Raw genomic sequence first — 20,412 nt, forward strand, 5'->3', positions numbered from 1 at the left:
AATGTCAATGGCACCCTGTTCACAAAAACACTCAAAAAAAGTATGGTAGGAGAGATACACCTCTATCTGAGCATACATTAACAGTTTTGTTCTATTCACAAACATTCCCAGAAGTCTACAAGATTTGTGGTGCCAGGTACAGGTTTCCAGGCATAGTTTTTGGAATGTCATATAACCTCCCCAGGGTGATCTTTAATTCCCCATGAAGAATGGACCTACATGTTCAAATGTTCACTTCTCTACTTTCTCCGTGGGGAAAATGTTTCCATGGTGAAAAAATTCCTTTGTCTACATACACACTCACCAAATGTGGGAGTGATCCCATCTCGTGTATGGAAACATGGAATTAATTACATATAAGAATAATTATTGCAACACACTCTACCTGGACATCAACAAGACAGCTCTTGCTAAATTACAAATGGTGCAAAATAAAGCAGCCAGGCTTACAAATAGGTATTCCAAAATACTTGTCATTCTCTAAAGGACTGCACAATCTATATTGGCTCCCTGTACAGAAGCGGGTCACCTTCAAGGCTATGTGTATTGTTCATAAATCACTTTATAGTGCAAGTCCAGAAGGAATCATATCCATGTTTCAGCTGTATTCACCAAGTAGACTCCTTCTATCTGCAAGCCACAGTTATGGAATACCCTCCTCCTTCACCTACCGGACCAAAGCTTTACATGCCATTCAGGAAGGCCTTGAAAACCTGGCTGTTTTATGTGTGACTGACTACTCTCCCCTTTTGATTGGGAGATGGGCAGATATACTGTTGGGATTGGTAATCAGTGCTTTGACGCCCTTTGACAATTGTTTGTGCTAATCAAATTTATATCATATCATATCCATTCCACTTCCCATCCTGGAATGGGAGTTACTCCTGCATTTTATGAATTATTGGCCAGCATAAATAGAGGTGTTCTTAGACATAAAAGTATGTATCCATGCTTGTCTTTGACCATATACAGCGCTCCGCTGCATTTTGGTTAGGCTTACACAATAGAAAATCATATAATATTGAAAATTAGAGGCAGGATGGCCGCTGACTGACCTCCGTGAGAGCCACTGCTGAGACTCTCTCCCCCGAGCGGTTAATGATTTGAGATTAGGTGAGAGTATGCAGCTGCACTCATACCTGTTGGACCAGCTGATAGGGTGGTTGCTGAGACGCGGCTCCCGCCGGAGATCGAGGGAGCTTTTGAAGTTAACAGAGGTACTGCTGCGGGAGACAGGAGCCCTCACTGCTACTGCAGCATTGACAGGGTGTTCAACTTGCGGTGAGCTGATGGGGCCAAAAGTGATGAAATCTACGAAGGGCCGAAAGACCAGCACAGCTGTGTGGGGCTTGGGTCAAAATCGACGTGGGGGCCCTTGAAGAAGATCATTGAGACCAGCGGAAAGCCACAGGATGGTGACGGCGCCTATGGACAGAACTGGCGATGTACAACTGGTGCGTAGAACTCTGCGGCAACCAACATTAACTGAGGCTTTTGCGCTTTCTACAAACACGCCACACGCTCTTCACCCAGAGGAGTCCGGTTTGAGAGATACAGCTGAGCCGGGTTTGGCTCCACCTGCTGAGGCTGCGGTGGCAGAGCAGCGGACTGGGTTGGAGCTGGAACTGGAGCTGGAGCAGCTGGAAGAGCCTGCAGATGGAGTGGTTGTATGGACGGGACTGAAGCAGCAAGAGTCTCTGAGAGCGATGCAGGGTAAGGGGAGCAGTGCTTTTGGACATGCTGGTTTACCCTCTGATTTGGCAGCAATGGTAGTTACTTCCAAGGCCAATAATAATAATAATATTAATAATAAAGTAGTTTATAGAGCGACTGGTGACGCCATCCCGGCATGTCCCCGCGCTGTGGAGATAAAGATTCACAAACAGCAATGTCACCTCCCCCGCCCAAGCAGTGCTTTACAGATTGTACAAATGGGTTTTTAAAAGACTTCTGAACTTGGCCTCCGATCCTTCCAGTCTGAGGCCAATCGGGAGTCTGTTCCAGTTTCGAGCCGCTATGACTCTAAAAGAGCGACCTCCCAGTTTGGCTCTTTACGCGGGGAACCTTCAGCAGGCCCGTTTCTTCTGAGCGTAGAGCTCTACTAGGTTCATATCTATGTACCAGGTCTTGGAGATAGGATGGAGCTCTATGCCAGAGTATCCTGTGGCATATTAGGAGAGATTTATACATAACTCTCTTCCTGACCGGCAACCAGTGTATGGCCGCTAGAGCAGGTTTGGATGCTGCTCTTTTGGGAAGTCTCAGGACCAGACGAGCGGCCGTATTTTGAAGGACTTGCAGGTGCCCCATGCTTTTTTCTGTGGTGCCTAAAAACAAGACATTTCCGTAATCCATACGGGACGTCACCAATGCTTGAGTCAAGGTGCGTCTAGCATCCAGAGGAAGTAAGTCGAAGGTGTGATTGAGTGTTTTTACCACCCCAAAACACTTTCCCACTAGGCGACGAATGTGGCCATCGTAGGATAGAGTGGGATCAACCCATATCCCCAGGTTCTTAGCCTCCTTACAGGGAACGGGCGTTGGACCCAGGCATGATGGCCACCAATCCGCTGTCCATCTCAGGTTGGTCTCACCAATCACCATTACCTCCGTCTTGGCGCCGTTGAGCTTCAGACAATGCGAGTTCATCCATACTGCCAGAGCCTTCATACAGGCCTTGAAATTGGATGCCGCCGTTGAAGGTGCTTGGGACAGAGAGATCAGCAGTTGGGTGTCATTAGCGTAGGAGACTAACTCCACTCCACACGCTTGCACCACTTCGGCCAGGGGGGCCATGTATAGGTTAAATAAAGTTGGACTCAGGGCAGAGCCCTGCAGTACCTCCTGTTCTAAAGCCGTCACTGATGATCTAAAAGAGCCTCGTTGAACCTGAAAGCTTCGGCCTGTGAGGAACGATTTCAGCCACCCCAGCACGGAATCTGTGACACCTGCTTTGTTTAGACACTGCAGCAAGATGGCATGAGCTACAGTGTCAAACGTCGCACTGAGGTCCAACATCACTGGTGCCATGGTGTGTCCAGCATCCGCCCCTCGTCTCAGGGTCTCAGTCGCTCTCAAAAGGGCTGTCTCAGTCGAGAGACCCGACCGGAAGCCTGATTGAGACGAATGCAGGATGCTGTGCTTCTCTAAATGTGCCATCAGTTGAACGTTAGCCACTTTGGCTAGGTTTGGTAGTAGGGAGATTGGCCTCAAATTCTCAAGTACTTCATGGCTCACATTGGGTTTCTTCTTTATAGGAAGAACTACCGCTTTCTTCCAGTCTTCTGGAAGCGTTTCGGAGCCAAACGAGATCTGAAGTACATGCCTGATGTAAGGCTCCAGAACCAGGAGGCTCTCTCCCATCACCTTAGGGGGTGCCGGGTCCCGAGGGGAGCCAGACTTAATCCCCTGACAGATGCTACGAAGTACCTCCGGGGGGGGGGGGACCGAAAAATACTTCAGACTATTTTCCGCATTACTCGCCCCCATACCTTCCTCACAGCTTAGTCCAGTTTCAATGGTATTAGAAAAGGTCGCATAAATATCCCTGACCTTTCCTGCAAAGTATTCAGCTACTCTGTTACACTCTGCCACCGAATCATTTTCTGGGGCATTAGAGTTTGCTACCACAGAGATCTCCTTAAAAATCTTAAAAAGTTCTTTCGAGGAGTTTTCTGCCTCCCCAATTCGATTTTTATAGTGGGTGGCTTTAGTTCCTCGCAACATAATTTGGTACTTTCTCTGTGCCTCCTTATAGGTTGCCTTCATCTGAGGGCAAAAAGTCCACCCGCCATCTGCACTCCAATCTTTGGCAGTCCGATTTTGCCGCCTGCAGATCAGGTGTAAACCATGGAGCTGACTTTTTACCTCTGCTCCCTGACTTAGATATACACATCGGGGCCGTCGCATCGAGGGCACTAAGAATGCGGTTCTCTAGATCAACATTTGCGCTTTCGTAGTCAGCGCCTCCCGGCGGACCCCATATCTGTAGTCATTTATTGAAAGTGTCTTGTGAAAAGTGCTTCCATTTGCGACAGGGGTAGCTCCTATTCTCCCCTCTATGTGTGTCAGTAGCTGGAAAGTGTATTTTAAATGGGACTAAGTAGTGATCCGACCAAGGTACAGGAAGAGGAGTATCCACCCTTACTCCGTCCCAACTTCCAAACACTGGATCTAATAAGTGGCCATGCTTATGGGTCGGAGTAATGTTTTTCAGTTCTAGTTGTAATGCCTGCAATTCTTGCCTTAAGACTGTGGCCTCCTTGACTTGCTCATTATCAAGGTGGATGTTGAGGTCTCCTAACACCTTAAGTCTGCTCTTCCTTATAGCTAAATGAGCAATACCCTCCACTAGACTTGTCTTAAAATCTTTAAGCCCTCCTGGGGGTCAGTATACGAGGAACCCCGACACAGAATGTTGAGGTCCTAGTTTCAAAGTAAAATATTTGGCTTCGCAGCTATCTATTTTTAGGGGCTCTAAAGTGCATTCAAGCGGAGCCTTAATAGCAATGGCAATCCCCCCACCCCTCCCCCCGCTCCTATCTAATCTGGCCAAGGAGTAGCTTTGCGGGATAGCTTCTAATATGTCCGGGTCAGAGTTCTCCCCTAGCCAAGTCTCCGTTAGGAAGAGAACGTCCAGCTTCTCATCCAGAAGGAGATCCCAGATCTGATTGCTGTGCTTGCTTAACGATCTGCAATTCAGCAAGCCTCCCTGGACCCTCTTGTTGCATATCCCACTAGCCGGTTCGCTCCTGCCTTTAAAAGAGCACAGTGAGCAGTCTCGGAGTGTTAGTGCCTCCATAGAGTGCCAGCATGGTCCCTCACTGGGTGGACGTAAATTTAACAGTTCATGTCTCCCATAGTGTGTGTGGATCTGCCTAGTTTGCACAGGGGCCGTGGCCGCGGGCCCCGTCCGGCCGTGGACGGGCACAGACGGGCTTAGCTTTGGCGCTACTTTGGGGCACCTCCGTCGTGCCCGCTGCACGCGTTCGCTGCGCGGACGCTGTCCCACACACATATAAAGGAGGTAGGGCGAAGGGACAGGCAGCTAGAGCGCTGACCTGACTGCTATGTGCCCGGAAGTGCTGGGCTCCTCCTCACCCTCCGCATCAAACGGCCAGAATGGACGCGGCGGACCGGGGCCGGAGTACAGTAGGTGAGTGACCCCCCCCCGAACTTTTTAGTCAGCTCAGAAGTAGAGTGCACGCAATTTTAAAAACAAATACAAGCTCAAGTGCAATGTAGATCGTAGGAATCTGCCAGCAGTACTCGCTCACACTATGTTTCTAAAAATAGCAGTACAATCGCTATTACATTAAAAAAACGCTCTGAATCAGCACCCACAGTGCAATACTTGCAGCACACAAGCGGATAGAGTCTGCCACTGCCACCGGCTTACTCGTCTCCATAGCGTGGCTCCGTTCCTTCCCACTTTTTATCGAGATCGTGTACAGCGCAGCTAGAGCGCTGACCTGACTGCTATGTGGCCGGAAGTGCTGGGCTCCTCCTCACCCTCCGCATCAAACACCCAGAATGGACGCGGCGGACCGGGGCGGGAGTACAGTAGGTGAGTGACCCCCCCGAACTTTTTAGTCAGCCCAGAAGTAGAGTGCACGCAATTTTAAAAACAAATACAAGCTCAAGTGCAATGTAGATCCTAGGAATCTGCCAGCAGTACTCGCTCACACTATGTTTTAAAAATAGCAGTACAATCGCTATTACATTAAAAAAACGCTCTGAATCAGCGCCCACAGTGCAATACTTGCAGCACGCAAGCGGATAGAGTCTGCCACTGCCACCAGCTTACTCGTCTCCATAGCGTGGCTCAGTTCCTTCCCACTTTTTATCGAGATCGTGTACAGCGCAGCTAGAGCGCTGACCTGACTGCTATGTGGCCGGAAGTGCTGGGCTCCTCCTCACCCTCCGCATCAAACGCCCAGAATGGACGCGGCGGACCGGGACGGGAGTACAGTAGGTGAGTGACCCCCCCCGAACTTTTTAGTCAGCCCAGAAGTAGAGTGCACGCAATTTTAAAAACAAATACAAGCTCAAGTGCAATGTAGATCCTAGGAATCTGCCAGCAGTACTCGCTCACACTATGTTTTAAAAAAAGCAGTACAATCGCTATTACATTAAAAAAACGCTCTGAATCAGCGCCCACAGTGCAATACTTGCAGCACACAAGCGGATAGAGTCTGCCACTGCCACCGGCTTACTCGTCTCCACAGCGTGGCTGCGTTCCTTCCCACTTTTTATCGAGATCGTGTACAGCGCAGCTAGAGCGCTGACCTGACTGCTATGTGCCCGGAAGTGCTGGGCTCCTCCTCACCCTCCGCATCAAACACCCAGAATGAACGCGGCAGACCGGGGCGGGAGTACAGTAGGTGAGTGACCCCCCCCAAACTTTTTTGTCAGCCCAGAAGTAGAGTGCACGCAATTTTAAAAACAAATACAAGCTCAAGTGCAATGTAGATCGTAGGAATCTGCCAGCAGTACTCGCTCACACTATGTTTTAAAAATAGCAGTACAATCGCTATTACATTAAAAAAACGCACTGAATCAGCGCCCACAGTGCAATACTTGCAGCACACAAGCGGATAGAGTCTGCCACTGCCACTGGCTTACTCGTCTCCACTCGTCAATACTGAAGCAGATAAAACCAGAGGGAATGGTACTCTCATGAGAAACAGTCTGAAGATATGATGTGGAAGTTTGAAGATTTCGAGAACCGACAGCGCAGGAATAACGTGAGACTGCTGGGCATTGCCGAGAACACCGAAGGGGAGAACATTATGTCGTTTGTGGTTAATCTCTTGAAAGGGGCATTTCCTGATCTTGCCCAGTGGAATTGGGCAACAGAGGTTCAGAGAGCGCCCCCGTTCCCTTTCAGCCACAGAAAAGGCAATGCTACAGGCCAGGGGGAGCGGCCTAGAGCCATTCTTATTTACGTTGGTAACTTTCTCCTGCGGCAGGCAATTTTGGATAGACCATGACCAGAAGCAAAACGAACATTTGACGACCATACTTTTTTTGCTCAGCCTGATTTTTGCCATGCAACGGTCAAAAGGAGAAGGAGACTCCGACAGTTGATAAACCCCTTCCAAGGGATGGGGTGCGAACCATACTTTCTGTTGCCTGCCCTGCTCAAGGTTATTACAAAGGGAAGGGTGCAGCTGTTTTTCTCAGAAATGAAAGCACAGGAATATCTGACTGAACTGAAGGCTACTAAGGCAGAGGTGGGGGGGATTAATCATCTGAAGGAGGATCTTAGAGTACGCTAAGATGTTGACACTTGTGATATGGTGAAGCTCAGTGAATTTTAAGGATGGATTTAATGTATTATTTCTCCCCATAGTGTCTAGTCAGTCTTCCTTCGTGAGCGATAATTGAGGTTGATTCTCCCTCCCTCCCACCCTCTTCCTCTTTCTTTTTAGGATTAATTTTCACAAGTGGAGCACATGGGTGTATTTGGAGCTTGAGGGCTGGGGGGGGAGAATAGCGGTGGTTTGAGTTGAGAGCCACAGCGGCCACACATAGGTCGTGTCTGACCTATCTGCCTGTGATGGTTTTTGGGGGGATGGGCGAGGGAGGGGCAGTGTGGGGGGTGGGTTCAAGGGTTAGTGGGGGGAGGGAGATTATGGCACTGTACAGCACAGTACAGTACTCGAGGTCAAACACATTGAGTAAATATAGAATTGTCCGGAATAGGGGAAATCAAAGAATCGATTCAGGAAAGAAAAGATTTAATAAGCCTGGTATCGCGAAGGGCAATGTGCTTACTACATCGCGATGAGTTTGAGAGTCCCTTCAATTAATATATGCAGCCTCAATGATCTGACTAAAAGACAAAAATTACTGTGAAAGCAATGTGCATAGAAATTTTATGTGTTCAAGAGACTCATATCGAAGGTAGCAGGGGAAATCTAATGGAGCAGCTCGGATTTAAACTGATTGTTAATACCAAACAAGGTACTAGGACAAGAGGGGTTGCCATTCTTTCGCGATTAAGAAATACTATTTTCAAGAGGAAACTGGCTGATAAATGGGGCGGCTGGGTGCTGGCTGAATGTATGATACACGAGGAAACATTTACTTTATGCTCTGTTTATGGCTCCACTGGGGACAACCCCAAACTTCTAGAATTTCTGGATGTTGAACTAGCTTCTTGGCCCACCCTGGTCATAATGTGCGGGGATTTTAATATTAATGGGCTGGGAGGGCTCGGGGGAGGGCAGGGGTAGGTAAGAGGAGTTTATGAAGCACTTACTAATCTGTTTCAGAATAATGCACTTACTGATGTGTAGGCTCAGCTAAATCCCAGTGATCCTGGTAGTACCTTTTTTTCAGCACCCCATAAGATAGTCAAAAGACTTGTTTATTTTTTGTATCTCACTTGCTAACCCCAAGGTGTAGAATTGAGAAATATCCTCAGATTATTTCTGACCACAACCCCTTAGTTTTAACAGTTACTTTCATAGGGGGGAAAGACAGGAGAAGGTTTGGCCCTTTGAAAGAGGGCTTCTATAGGATCCAGAATATGTGCTTCATATGAACAAATGGATCAAGGGGTATTGGGAGATCAATAGAGAGAGTGCCGATCTGGTCTGGGATTCATTTAAAGCTGGGGTCAGAGGATAGACATTGAGCTACAGCCTGGTCCGGCAGAAGAAAGAAGGGTCTACAGGAGAAAACACTCTGTAAGGTACTGTCAGATGTATAGGAGGAGCTTGCAGTCACTATACGGATAAACAAAGTACTGGATGATATATTACTTAAACTGGTTCTGAAAAGGAGTTGAAAAGCACTGCAAGGAGGGGAGCCACCTGTGCACAAAATGTCTTATAGAAGCTCGCGGGGAAGCCATCTGGCCCTGGTGTTTTCACCAGTTTTAAGCGGAAGATAGCTGCGATGACCTCCTCTGGGCAAATGTCACGCTCTAAGTGTTCTGCTTGGTTTTTTGTGAGGGCCGGAAGGGGAATGGAGTCAAGGAAAAACTCTCCAGCAGAGGCCCCCGTAGAGGAACCAGCATAAAGGTTGGCGTAAAAATTGCGAAAGACACTGGCGATGTCAGCATCTACTGTAACCCGCTCACCATCCTGCCGAAGAAGCTCCTGCACTTTCTGGCGTTGCCGAGCTTCGCACAACTTATGAGCTAATAAGAGCCCCCACCGGTCCCCCCCAGTGTAGTATGCATGCTTCAACCTCAGAGCGGTAAACTATGCCTGATCTTGATCTATGGCTGCCAGCTGTTGCCGCCCTTAAGCTGCCTCCAAACTCGGGGCGCTCCTGTTCGCTGGTGCATTTGCTCCAGTTCACGGGTCTGCTGTGTAAGTTCTTCCCTCTTGCGTGCACGCTCAACATTATCTGCCGCTGAGATTGTGATAAGCTCGCCCCTTATTACCGCCTTCAGAGCCACCCATTGTGTCGCAAGTGTGGTGTCAGCATTGCTATTATAGGTGAGATAGGCAGCAATAATTCGCTGAATTCTTGTACCCACCTCCGTGCGATGTAGCAACGTTTCCCGTAGGCGCCAACCTCGTGTCGAGCGCGGGGCAGGGGGAAGGGAAAGGACAACGGTCACCGGCGCGCGGTCTGAAAGGGATGCAGGCCCAATTTCTACAGTGGTTGTCAGCGATCGTACCGAAGGGGAGGCAAGCAAGTAATCTAAACGAGCATATGTTTTCTATGCGTTAGAGTAGTAGGAGTATTCCCGGCTCAGGGGGTGAAAGCAGCGCCACAGATCTACTAAGCTTAACTCGCACAGGCGAATAACCCCTCAGAGTAAAAGGCACCTCACTGGAATGTACGCTGGCAGGACCTGTCCAAATCGTTGTTGAAGACCAAGTTAAGATCACCCCCCAGTAAAATATGACGGTCTGTCGTGTTGGAGGCTTCAGGAATAGCTAAGTGAAAAAACCTCTTCTGGCCTTCATTGGGGGCATAGAAAGTGTCAATAGTGAACGTGGAAGTGCCAAGGGAAAATCTATATGTCAGCAACCTCTCCTTAATCTCCGCCCCCTTATGCAGCATCCTGCCCCTAAATCTCTGGGCCACCATAATTGCAACTCCTGCAGTTTTCGTAGCATTAGAAGAAAAAAACTGTATTGGGAACTTCCGAGATCGGAGGCGATGGCAATCCTTCTGTAACAAGTGTGTCTCCTGCAGGAGGCATATGTCTGCCTCGGAATGCTCTAATATTGAGAGGACTGCCTTGCGTTTTACCCGGTTGTTCATCCCTCTCATGTTTAACGTAAGGACTCTAAGTTCTGCAACTGGCATCAACTCAATATTGGTCAGGGAATGCCGGGGGACAGACCTGCCCGCAACTGATTTGGGCTATGAACATCTCGTCTCCTTAAATGGGGCAAGCAAGGGGCACCTGACTCAACCTTCAGCACTCGGTGGACTTGGAACAACCAAATACTCCCCCCCACTACCCCACCCCAAAAAAAAAACCCCAAGAGAAACATACGCATAATGTCCATAATCCCCATATGAGAGGAAAACTGGTGAATCGGGGTAGTTCTTTACACCTCTAAAGATCTCCCTCCCGCCAACGACCTAAACAACATAGTAAGTAAACAGTCACAGAGATCAGCCAGTCGGAGAATGATTCCTGTCCAAGGCAACCGCCTCCACTGCAGCTTGCTGGCCCTCTGCAATTGCGGCTGCAGGGGGTTTCTTCACTCGTCGCCGTCTGCCTTGCTGTCGCTATTGGGGCCTGGAGTCGTCCATGGCGGCGACCTGGCTCGCCCCGTCAATCTCCTTAACCGGCAGCTCGATGCCTAGCAGGCGGCAGGCCTCCGACACTGACCGCAGTTGGTAAAGCTTATTGTCCAATTTAAACACCAGGCGGAACGGGTGGCCCCAGCTATAGGAAATATTCCGCTGTTGCAGGTGGGACGTAACAGGCTTAAAAAGTCTGCGTTTTTGTAACGTGAGGCCAGAGAGATCCTGAAATAGAACCACCGACTGACCTTGGAATGTGAGTGGCTGCATCTGCCTGGCCTTTTGGAGAATCTCCTCCTTAGTGCGAAAGTCTTGTACACAGACCAGACTATGTGGCGGAGGCGCCGGGGAAGCCCGCAGGGGCCCAACCTGATGTGCAATGTCGAGGCGCAGCTCCGACTCCAATGGACGCCCCAAGATATGGTTAAAGAGTTCTGTCGTGAAGTGAAATAACCCCTTCGTCTCTTCGGCCATCGTCACATTCTAAATTCTAACATTGTGTCGCCGGGAGCGGTTCTCCAGATCTTCTAGGTGGGTCTGGAGGTCAACTTATTAGTCTTGGATCCGTAGAATTTCCTGTTGGAAAGCTGCTATCTCAGTGTCCTTTCCATCACTTTTGTTCTCCAGTTCAGCTACACGCTCGCCGATTCCGTCCACCTCCCTGCAAAGCTCCCTGATTTCTCCTACGAACTCCTTCTTTAAGGTGTGGATGTCTTCCCGCAAGGATGTGAACAAGGATTCCAGAAAGGCTTTAGTGATAGGCTCCGAGCCAGCTTCCCGCTCCGCGGAGGCCTGTGTCGAGGCAGACGCCATGGTGTCGAGTTGCTGACGCGCTTGAGCCTTGGCAAAGACATCCTTCACTGTTTTATCTCTGCGCCCTCTGGTAGTGGACATCGCCCGCTCCCGGCACTCTTTGTCCCTTAGACCAGAACCCTCTCTGCAACGCTCTCTCCCGGAGAGCCTGACGATTCACCCAGTGTCGTCAGCTCCAAACAGGATCCCAAAGCCACCCCTGCTACTGGTAAGGCTGCCGCGTGTGGGCCAAGCCAGAGAACCTGCTCACTTCCTCCGGCCGTGACAAAGTTCGGTATTCTCTACCCCAGTGGTCTCCTCAACACCAGCTGGGTGTCTCTCTTCGTCTCTCCGGTTCCAGAAATGGAGGCCTCCGCAGCACCGCACAGTCGCTTCAGACACCCCTCCCTTGCACAGCAGTGCAGGAGCCAATGCTATTCTGCCGCTCTCCAGAACCTCCGCCAGTCCTCTGTCAGCGTTGGCCCCCAGCTCTTAACTCCACGTGCGTGTCCTCCACACAAGTGGGTGGCCCAGGCCGATGCCCCAGCCCGCCACAGCACTGAGCTGCAAGAACTCGTCAGGCCCCAGACCTTAGGCCCTCTGCCGTCAACACATACCTCCAGTGCCTATGTCGCCGCCTTCTGACTTCTAGGCCTCACAGTCCTCGCACCTCAGGAGACGCGCCATCTGCTTCATTACCCAGGGGGAGGGTCGCACTTCAAAGCCCCCCAGCCAGGGACCATCAAAAGGCACTGCAGAGCGGTAGCCCCTGTCTCCTACCAGCGTTGTGTCGCAGCTGCCGCCAGCAAGAGGGCTCTCCTCACCCCCGCAGTTCCAGAGGACTGCCTGGTTTGCACCACAATCATTCCCTCTCCGTCCTCCAGCAGCTTTCACACTCCGATAGCCACCATAAGACCACCTCGTCCACACCGGGAGGCCGCAGGACACCAGCACTACCACCAGCCGCCTCTGAGTCCGGGTAGGCCCAGCAGGGAGCCCCAGCCACGCAGCTCACCTTCCACTGTCTTGCGAGCCGCCGAGATCCCGGGGCCCCTCACCCCCTGCGCCCTTTCCTCTAGGGGGAATGTCCTCGCTGTTTCGTTCACTCAGCTCTGTGGGCACAGAGTCTGTGTTAGCCACAAAATGGCGGCCCGGACACAGCCTCTCCTCGTCACTCAGGGCCCCGGCCTCCGGAATCCGACACTCCACCTCTCTTCAGGCCGCTGCAACCAACACCGGGGCCCCCAGTTCCACGCAGGCACGACCCGTTCTGCCGAGCCACCGCCGCACACCCCCGGGACCTCACCTCCTGCCTCTGCGTCAGTGTTCCTCCCAGATAGCGAGGTCACGGGTCGGACGACTCCAAGTCGCGGGCATAGAGCGTCTCCTCCGCGATTACCACTGACCCCAAAAGTAGCTCCCGAGGCTCCTGGACAAAGGCGCCACAGATGCTGCGGCCGACATATGCTGAATCGGCCCGAAAGCCAGTGCTAGTATAGGCCGTCGACGGAAGCTTCAGAGCTTTCTGTCTGCTCACTCCGCAATCTTGGCCACGCCCCCCCTCCCCCACAAGTTATTTTAAAAGAACGAGATTTAAGACCTTGGTGGCCGCATATAAGATCTGGGCTGCACTTAAAAAGAAATTTGTTCTGGGTCGATTTAACTTCAACACTCAGCTATATAGATATTTTTTCCGAAACAATAAGGTTGGAATGGGAGGGCAGGAGGGTCTGGCAGTTTGGGGATCTAATAGGCCCAGAGGGGATCCGGGCGTTTAGCGATATCCAACATGATTATGGTGTTAGTACAAGCTATTTTTTTTAATATCTTCAGTTGCAGAGCTTTTTTAGACGTAAAAAGGGTGGGCCGAGTGGGTTTCAGAAAGTCGCAATAATAGATGATTTAAGAGCGGGTGAGAAAGGTACTATTAAGCTCTATTCAGAGTTCCAGTTACTTAAGCAGACGATCTGGATAAGCATGGGAAGTAGTGGGCTGATAAGCTTGGTATAGACCAGAACAGTTTTTTAGACTCCTTAGAATTAGGCCAGACTGACTTGTGCTCAGCGGGGCTCCAAGCTCAGCATTTTAAAACAATTTTCTCACTGTACCATATGCCAGCTAGGATAGCACAATGGTGGGGGGACAGGAAGGAAATACATGTCCCCGCTGCAATAGCCCAGATGCTGATCTAATACACACGTTCTCGACCTGCAAGCGGCTGTTAAATCTGATAAGCGCGATTGAAATTTTTGGGATCAAACATTGAAGGTAGAGCTTCTCTTGATCCTGCTCTAATGCTCCTGGGGATCCAAACCAGGGGAAGGCCAAACTGAAGCTGCTACTCTCTGTTTCTTGCCATGGCTGCTTTACATGTCTGCATCGCTTCTGCCTGGCTGGATCAATCATCCCCAACCTTTCAGCAATGGCTCGCCAAAGTTCTAGCTATATATATCTTAGATAAAGGGATTTATAAGAGAAAGGGCAAGAGAGGGAAAAAGCTTGGCAGGCGCATCTGGGCGCCTATATACTGATGGAAGGAGGGTGTGATTGATAGTAGATCTTGAATGAATTTAGCTAGGTGATTGATCGTTGTTCTGTTTTTTTGTGTAAAAAGGATATCGGATATGAATTATGATGCATACTTGAAACAAAGACTAATTTGTGCCCTCCAGTTAAAATATATGGAATTTTTTGTTAGGTTTGGAGCTTCTCTCCCCTTTTGGTTTACATGAAAATGTGGTATATTATGATTGGGAAATTAATCCTCGAGTAACAAATGTATGTTTATTATGGTGCTGTAATAAATTTGAACAATAAAAAAAAAAGTACCATATAATACATACATGAATCTGCCTGAAAATACCTTTGTGAATAGGGCCTATGATCTGTAGCGCAACACTCCAAGCATTACTGGGCATTTGGAACACATTTAGCTATACTTAAGTTACCAACACCTGTATGGGTGTAGGAACAAGGGTCTGTTGACAGAAATGCTTTTCAGTGCACAGGTCTTAAAGGATACCCCCTCTAAAACGCCTGTTTTAAAACAATATATAGCAGTATCAAACAGAAAAAAGTTAGGAGCTGTACAGCAAAGCGCATAACTGCATGGCACATGCAAGGCACGCAGGTGCCAAACGTTACACTTACCTGCCCTACTTCTCCCTCTCTATTAAATCTGACCAGGAATTTGGTAAGACAGGCTACCTCGTGTACACATGTAAATACAACGTTTTATGCATTAGGGATTTACATAAATATGCTTGCCACTTCAACATCGACACCCCTTTATCTTTAAATCGAGCATGCACTGACTGGAGATTCTGAAGAGCCTGCACACAGTGTAAACTGTGTATAATAAACGAGCTCTTTGAATTGGGGTATGCACATTTGTAGACTTTTACTCAGAACACAAAATAAACCAAGTTTGCATTAGTAACACATGAAGGTAGAACATGATATGATGACAAAATCAACTAATTCGTTTAGGTATGTTTTTGAAGAAACCACTCAAAAGATCTAGGCACCAACTAGTAACTAAAAGGTAACTAAATGTGTAAGCAAAGGGGGATAAAAGTTACAATGTCCTAAAAGCAAATGCGTTTGTAAAAGAAAAAGCGCAGAATCCCAAAAGTGCAAAATCTTGGTCTTAGGTTGGCAGTAGTTGTAAACTGCTCATTGAGTTTAAGAATATCTTTCTTTGTCTTACTACAATTTTCATAAGTGTGGCATTCAGCCTAGTGAAAATGTAGGTCCTGCTAGGACATACTGTGCTTCCAGAAGCTACTCCCATCCCCCAGATGGATGAAGGTTAAACTGCTGTGACCTCTCTTTTCTTCAAGCAGCGTACACTTATTTAGGGGTCAACATTTCATAGCTTCTCCCTATTTCTGCCTGCAGAACACAAAAGAGGGGGTTATGCCTGGTGTAAAAAAAATATATATGTCAATGCATCATTTCAGTAAACACCAAATAATATTTCTCCTCAATTCGCCGCACACTGTGTATTGACAGCAAACAAATAAACTCCTCTGTTTGCCCTTTCTATCATCAGTGGTGTCATTTCATTAAAATCACTAGGATAGCAGGAGTGCCATTGCCCACTCAGTTGAGATTCCCTCTTCCCCAAGCCACCTTTTTGGCAGTTAGGATTCACTCATCCGAAAACGAGCATTGTAGAGGAAATTACTTTCATGGAAAATTTGAAATGACAGCAGCTATTGAGAACTGGCACAGATAATCTCAGCTGTGAAAAAAACTAATACTTTCCACTAATAGATTGGGTAAAGCGCAGTCGCTACTACATAGAAACCGGGTCTCAAGAGCAACACAGGGTGGCAACTGCTAGTATTAAATGACACCCATGTGTATTGTAAGTCAGAAGTTTTCTTTCTTCTTTTTCAGTCCCACTCCTGGTTTTTGTAAACAGGGTGGCATAAGAGTCAAAATGTCCAGCCCCTTTTTTTATTTTCTAAGTAATTAGCCCAGTCTGCAGTCATTTTAGATATAAACACTGCACAGTGGAACATTAATATAGGGGCCAGCTACAGTGGAATTAGATCCACACATATTTGCTTACTGTGTAGTAAACTCCACCCCAAATCACTTAATTCAGGCTCATATCAAAAACTGTTGCGATCTTTGGAATGATTTACAACAAGTTATATCATGGAACAGATAGTTATTTGAGCTCGAACCTCATGGCTAGTTGGTGATTGGTGTATTCACTTCAAACGTGGTCACTGTGGGCAATAAAACACCACTAAAAATGGATTATTGAAGATTAAACATCAACCAAACTCTATTACTGGTGACATCACCTGGTTAGTTATTGGGGATTTACACCCATGTAGTCAGTATGTTATTTGACTGACATGACTTAGAATTAAATGTTGGGGAATTTAATCTCACCTTTATGATTATTTAGGATTTCTACTCTGCCATTTCAGATTAAAACTAACATACAGTCAGGTTAGTAGGTTCTCAACCTCACTCACAGCCAGTTTTCCGTAGATAAGCGTACTGAAGTTGGATATTAGGGATGCATTGCTACAAAGAGTTAGAAGATTAGGTTTGTTACTCTCCTATTTAAAGTTACTGAGGATTTACCCTGTGTCACCCCCAGATGATAGTTGGAATTTACAGAACACCTCTGAGAAGGAGGTCAGACAGAATGATTTATCAGAGAGTTTTGCTGAGCAATTAGGTGTTTTTCTATCCATTAATCGACCAATAACTCATTTATTTTTTAAATTATGTATTCCACCGATTTTTCCTGTGCCAGTCATCTTCAACCGAGACATGGAGCGAGCAATGCACCAGCAGTAGGCAACTGTAACTGAAACCCCTTCTACCGTCTTGCCTGCATCAGTGAAATCACCCAGGCTCCACTGAAAGGAATCCTACAAGCTACCATATCATAGATCACTTAGGACAGGAATAATACAGACATGCCACCTATATCAAGAAGGATCTTCGATAGCTTCCCTTTCAATATCACATAATCTTAAAAACCAAAAGGAACAACTAATTACATCTGGTAGATGCAACATAAGGAGCCAAAAAAACATACAGACTCAAAATATGCAATACAGTGTAAGGATACAAATTAGACCTCCATGTATGCTCTGAGGATTTGAATTAACACCCCTGCACATCATGTTTCCACCCCACTCTTGGAGCTTCAGAAAGGAGCCACAGGCTCACCTCTTCATGTAGCACCACCTCCCCATATCTGGCTTTGATTCACAGACATGATACCCATATTATTATACACAACCTTGTGATGTGGCGTTTCCTGTTATTGACATGAGCCCTATGTCTTCTTCAGTGCAAAGTACAACGAATATATTCATAAAAAGAAGCATAAACTCTATTTTTTCCATTTCAACTGAACAGCTATGTGACCAAGCATTCCTCCTATCTCTCTTAGGGGGCACAGACATGCACCAAGCTGCACAGACAGATGCCCACCAAACTCATGTACACACTCTACTTGAATAAAGTCTGAGCCACTATTGTACAATCAAACCTTTTCACTTCACCGATTGATAGGGATTCAAGACAACATCTCAGTCAACAATTAAAATCAAAGGTAGGGGATGCATTGAAAACAAGTATTCCTAGCGAGGATTTCTTAAGTTTTTAAAAAGTAAGATCTGAGTCAGACGGTCCCCCACTTTAACTTGAGTGTCTTGTGCTTGTAGATCACATTAGATGACTAATTTTAAGGCAGTGTTACATCAATCTCTCATTATACCTTGATAAGTGGTGCTCTGTGGCTCTGGAGCAGTGCTTGGTGTGAAAGTAGCCGGGGGAGGTGGCAGTGATGGATCTCCTGGAGAAGAAAAAAATGAAATATCCATTTAAAAATTAGAAAACATTAAAACATTTTATTTGTAAAATGTATCTAGTGCAAAATATAGGGAAACTCAATAGAGGTGGAACATAAACACACATTTACATCATTAATCTTACTTTATGGTGATAGTCCAGCAAAGATGCTTAGCCATTTGTAGGAACAATTACGCTCAAGAACCCATGTGGTACAGTTCTCATTTTTGTGCTGTCGGAATGAAAAATAACTGGTGATTGCAATGCTTTTATTTGTTTTGATCTATGAAACAGTATATGTTGACTGGCACTTCAAAAAGCTAATGTGACCATTTTTCTTCTCTGACCTATGCAATGAACTAAGGCATCCTGGTGCGGTATATAGGAATCCACAGTTCTGCCAAGTACCACGCTTCAGGTGTTAGACTAACGCACTTCAGTGTGGTGCTCTACATCAGCGCATTGAAATGCTAAATCACGCATAATAGCGCCTTTGCTGCCAAGGAGGAGCCGCACACTAGTAATCATGTGGCATAATAGGCACAAAACTAAAGCTGGAATTACAGCCTGCTGCGTGCTGCTTCCAGGGTGAGGGCCTGGCTCAGAGTCTGCAGCTCTAGTTGCTAGTGTTACAAATTACCAATGTAATTATATTAGGATTCACCAGACACCGCTGGCAGCACCGGCTAATCTATACATCAATTATGATTGATGTGAGAATAAGAGACCAATGACAGACCTGGGGTGAGGACAGGATGAGGTTTTGACGCATGGGTGGAACTTCCTACTGCTGCCTGCGGTGCCACCTGGTGGGCATCAGCAGTTCATGAGGTTCTGGCAGGCTGCAGTGGGAAAGTTAGCGCTGCTCGAACAGCGTTGTGCCACGGTATTATTGACCTTGCCGCGACGGGATCTGACCCACCTTGCCACCGGTGGCTGAGTGAACCCCATGCTCTGTGCAGCCAGGCTGGCGTTTGCCTTGAGAGTCGTTGCGCCCGTGACGAGGCGGCCTGTAATTGCCGCTCAACAAGCAGAGCAAGTGAGTGCCGGAATGGAGTGAACTCTCACTCTGCTTGTTGACATTTACATAGTTGCCAAGATTTCAAATTGCTTTGTGTGCCATTTTCATAATTTCAGAGTAATTATGAGTGACATTTTAACGACAATGAGTGACACTTTTTCGCAAGCAAAATCAAGCTATGAAGACTAGAGAAACACAAATATCAGAAATTACACCCATTTTCGCAAGCAAAATCAAGCTATGAAGACTAGAGAAACACAAATATCAGAAATTACACCCATTTGAGCAACGAGAAACTCTAGGTTAACTGCTGCAAAGCGTAAGAAATAATTGTTAAATGACTGCGATTTTTGAGACTCATGCCTAAGTAAATGTAAATAGAATCGTGCAAATATCATAAAGCTTCTATGCAACATATTAAATCAAGGCTCTGAACACTATCTCAGGAACAATGTTTTTGCAGTTGTGTGTTTTTTAGGCTTGTGCTTCAGTATGGTGAATGCTACAAGCCTACACGAAACACCCAGCTATGGAAAGCCACATCATTTGGCAGTGGGTCTGTGCAGACCTTCCGCTTGTGCATCAGGGTCTTTATTCCTTGTTACAGGCTGTCACTCAGACTGTGACTAAGAATGAAGACGATAAGTTTTCTAGTTTTTAATGAGACCCAGGTTGCGTCTATGCCTCAGATGTCACAAGCTAATGGAATAGGAAGACAGACTTTCTGTCCCATCATTCTGCTACCTGTAGCTATGCAGTTCACCTAAATCATGTGCGACTGTGACTGCCCACCTCCACTTCGGTTCCAATTGCAAGGACGATGCTCAGTGTGGGTTCAGTCAATCTTAGTTCCTACGGGTTGCATTGCGGTGACACAATGTGCCTGAAACCCTATGTAGAAGAGAAGTGGATTGTACATTTGTGTAATTCTTCTTGCACATCTAGAAACATGTCCAGCTGATGAATGAACTTATTTGGTTCACAGCAGGAACGCGAGTCAGGCGCATATGATGCCAATTAAATGTTTGTGGGGCGGCTTCTACGGCTAACTTTTGTTTTCATCACTTGGACGCCGGAAGGTACTAGATTCACTCCTGTGAACCGAAAACAAAGTCCATAGTACTGGAATTCCCTTTTGCAAACCACTGGGTGAGCAAAATGCACCAGATAATCAGACCAGAAGGGGTAGGTATAGGTCACCTGGTATAATTTACTTTACCACACTTGCTCTCTCAGGCAAAAACCCTCCTTTAAAGAAAGCAGGTTGCATAAGCAAGATTTGGTGTCTCGGTATAATAATGCATTTACATCATGAATACATGCTTTGCCTCAAGGTCAGGCTGAAGTCCCAGAAGGGTCGTCCTAAGCTTTTACATTACCCAGCCTGAAAATCAGTTCAGCTGCTCAGCCCCGCACTTTGCGGCACCAGAAAGCTGCCGCCGACTTGGTGCATCTACACTAGGCTCCCCATCTGCTGACAATCATTTGTTGGACCTGAGCAGCACCACCAGTCCACTGTGACTGCATGCTGAGGCTAG

General features: G+C 47.3%; 1 protein-coding gene across 2 annotated transcripts in view; it reads right to left on the minus strand.

Annotated features, from left to right (window-relative positions):
* The window catches only part of IL15RA (interleukin 15 receptor subunit alpha), a 458,659-nt gene that overhangs the window by 110,594 nt on the left and 327,653 nt on the right, over positions 1-20,412 (minus strand). For both annotated transcript variants that reach the window (XM_086918943.1, XM_086918942.1), the window contains exon 3: positions 17,780-17,857. In XM_086918943.1, coding sequence (XP_086775069.1) covers positions 17,780-17,857 — 78 coding nt within the window. The remainder of the gene's footprint in view (positions 1-17,779; positions 17,858-20,412) is intronic.

Source organism: Lissotriton vulgaris, chromosome 1_1 (genome assembly GCF_964263255.1).
Source record: "Lissotriton vulgaris chromosome 1_1, aLisVul1.2, whole genome shotgun sequence".
Taxonomy (NCBI): Eukaryota; Metazoa; Chordata; class Amphibia; order Caudata; family Salamandridae; genus Lissotriton; species Lissotriton vulgaris.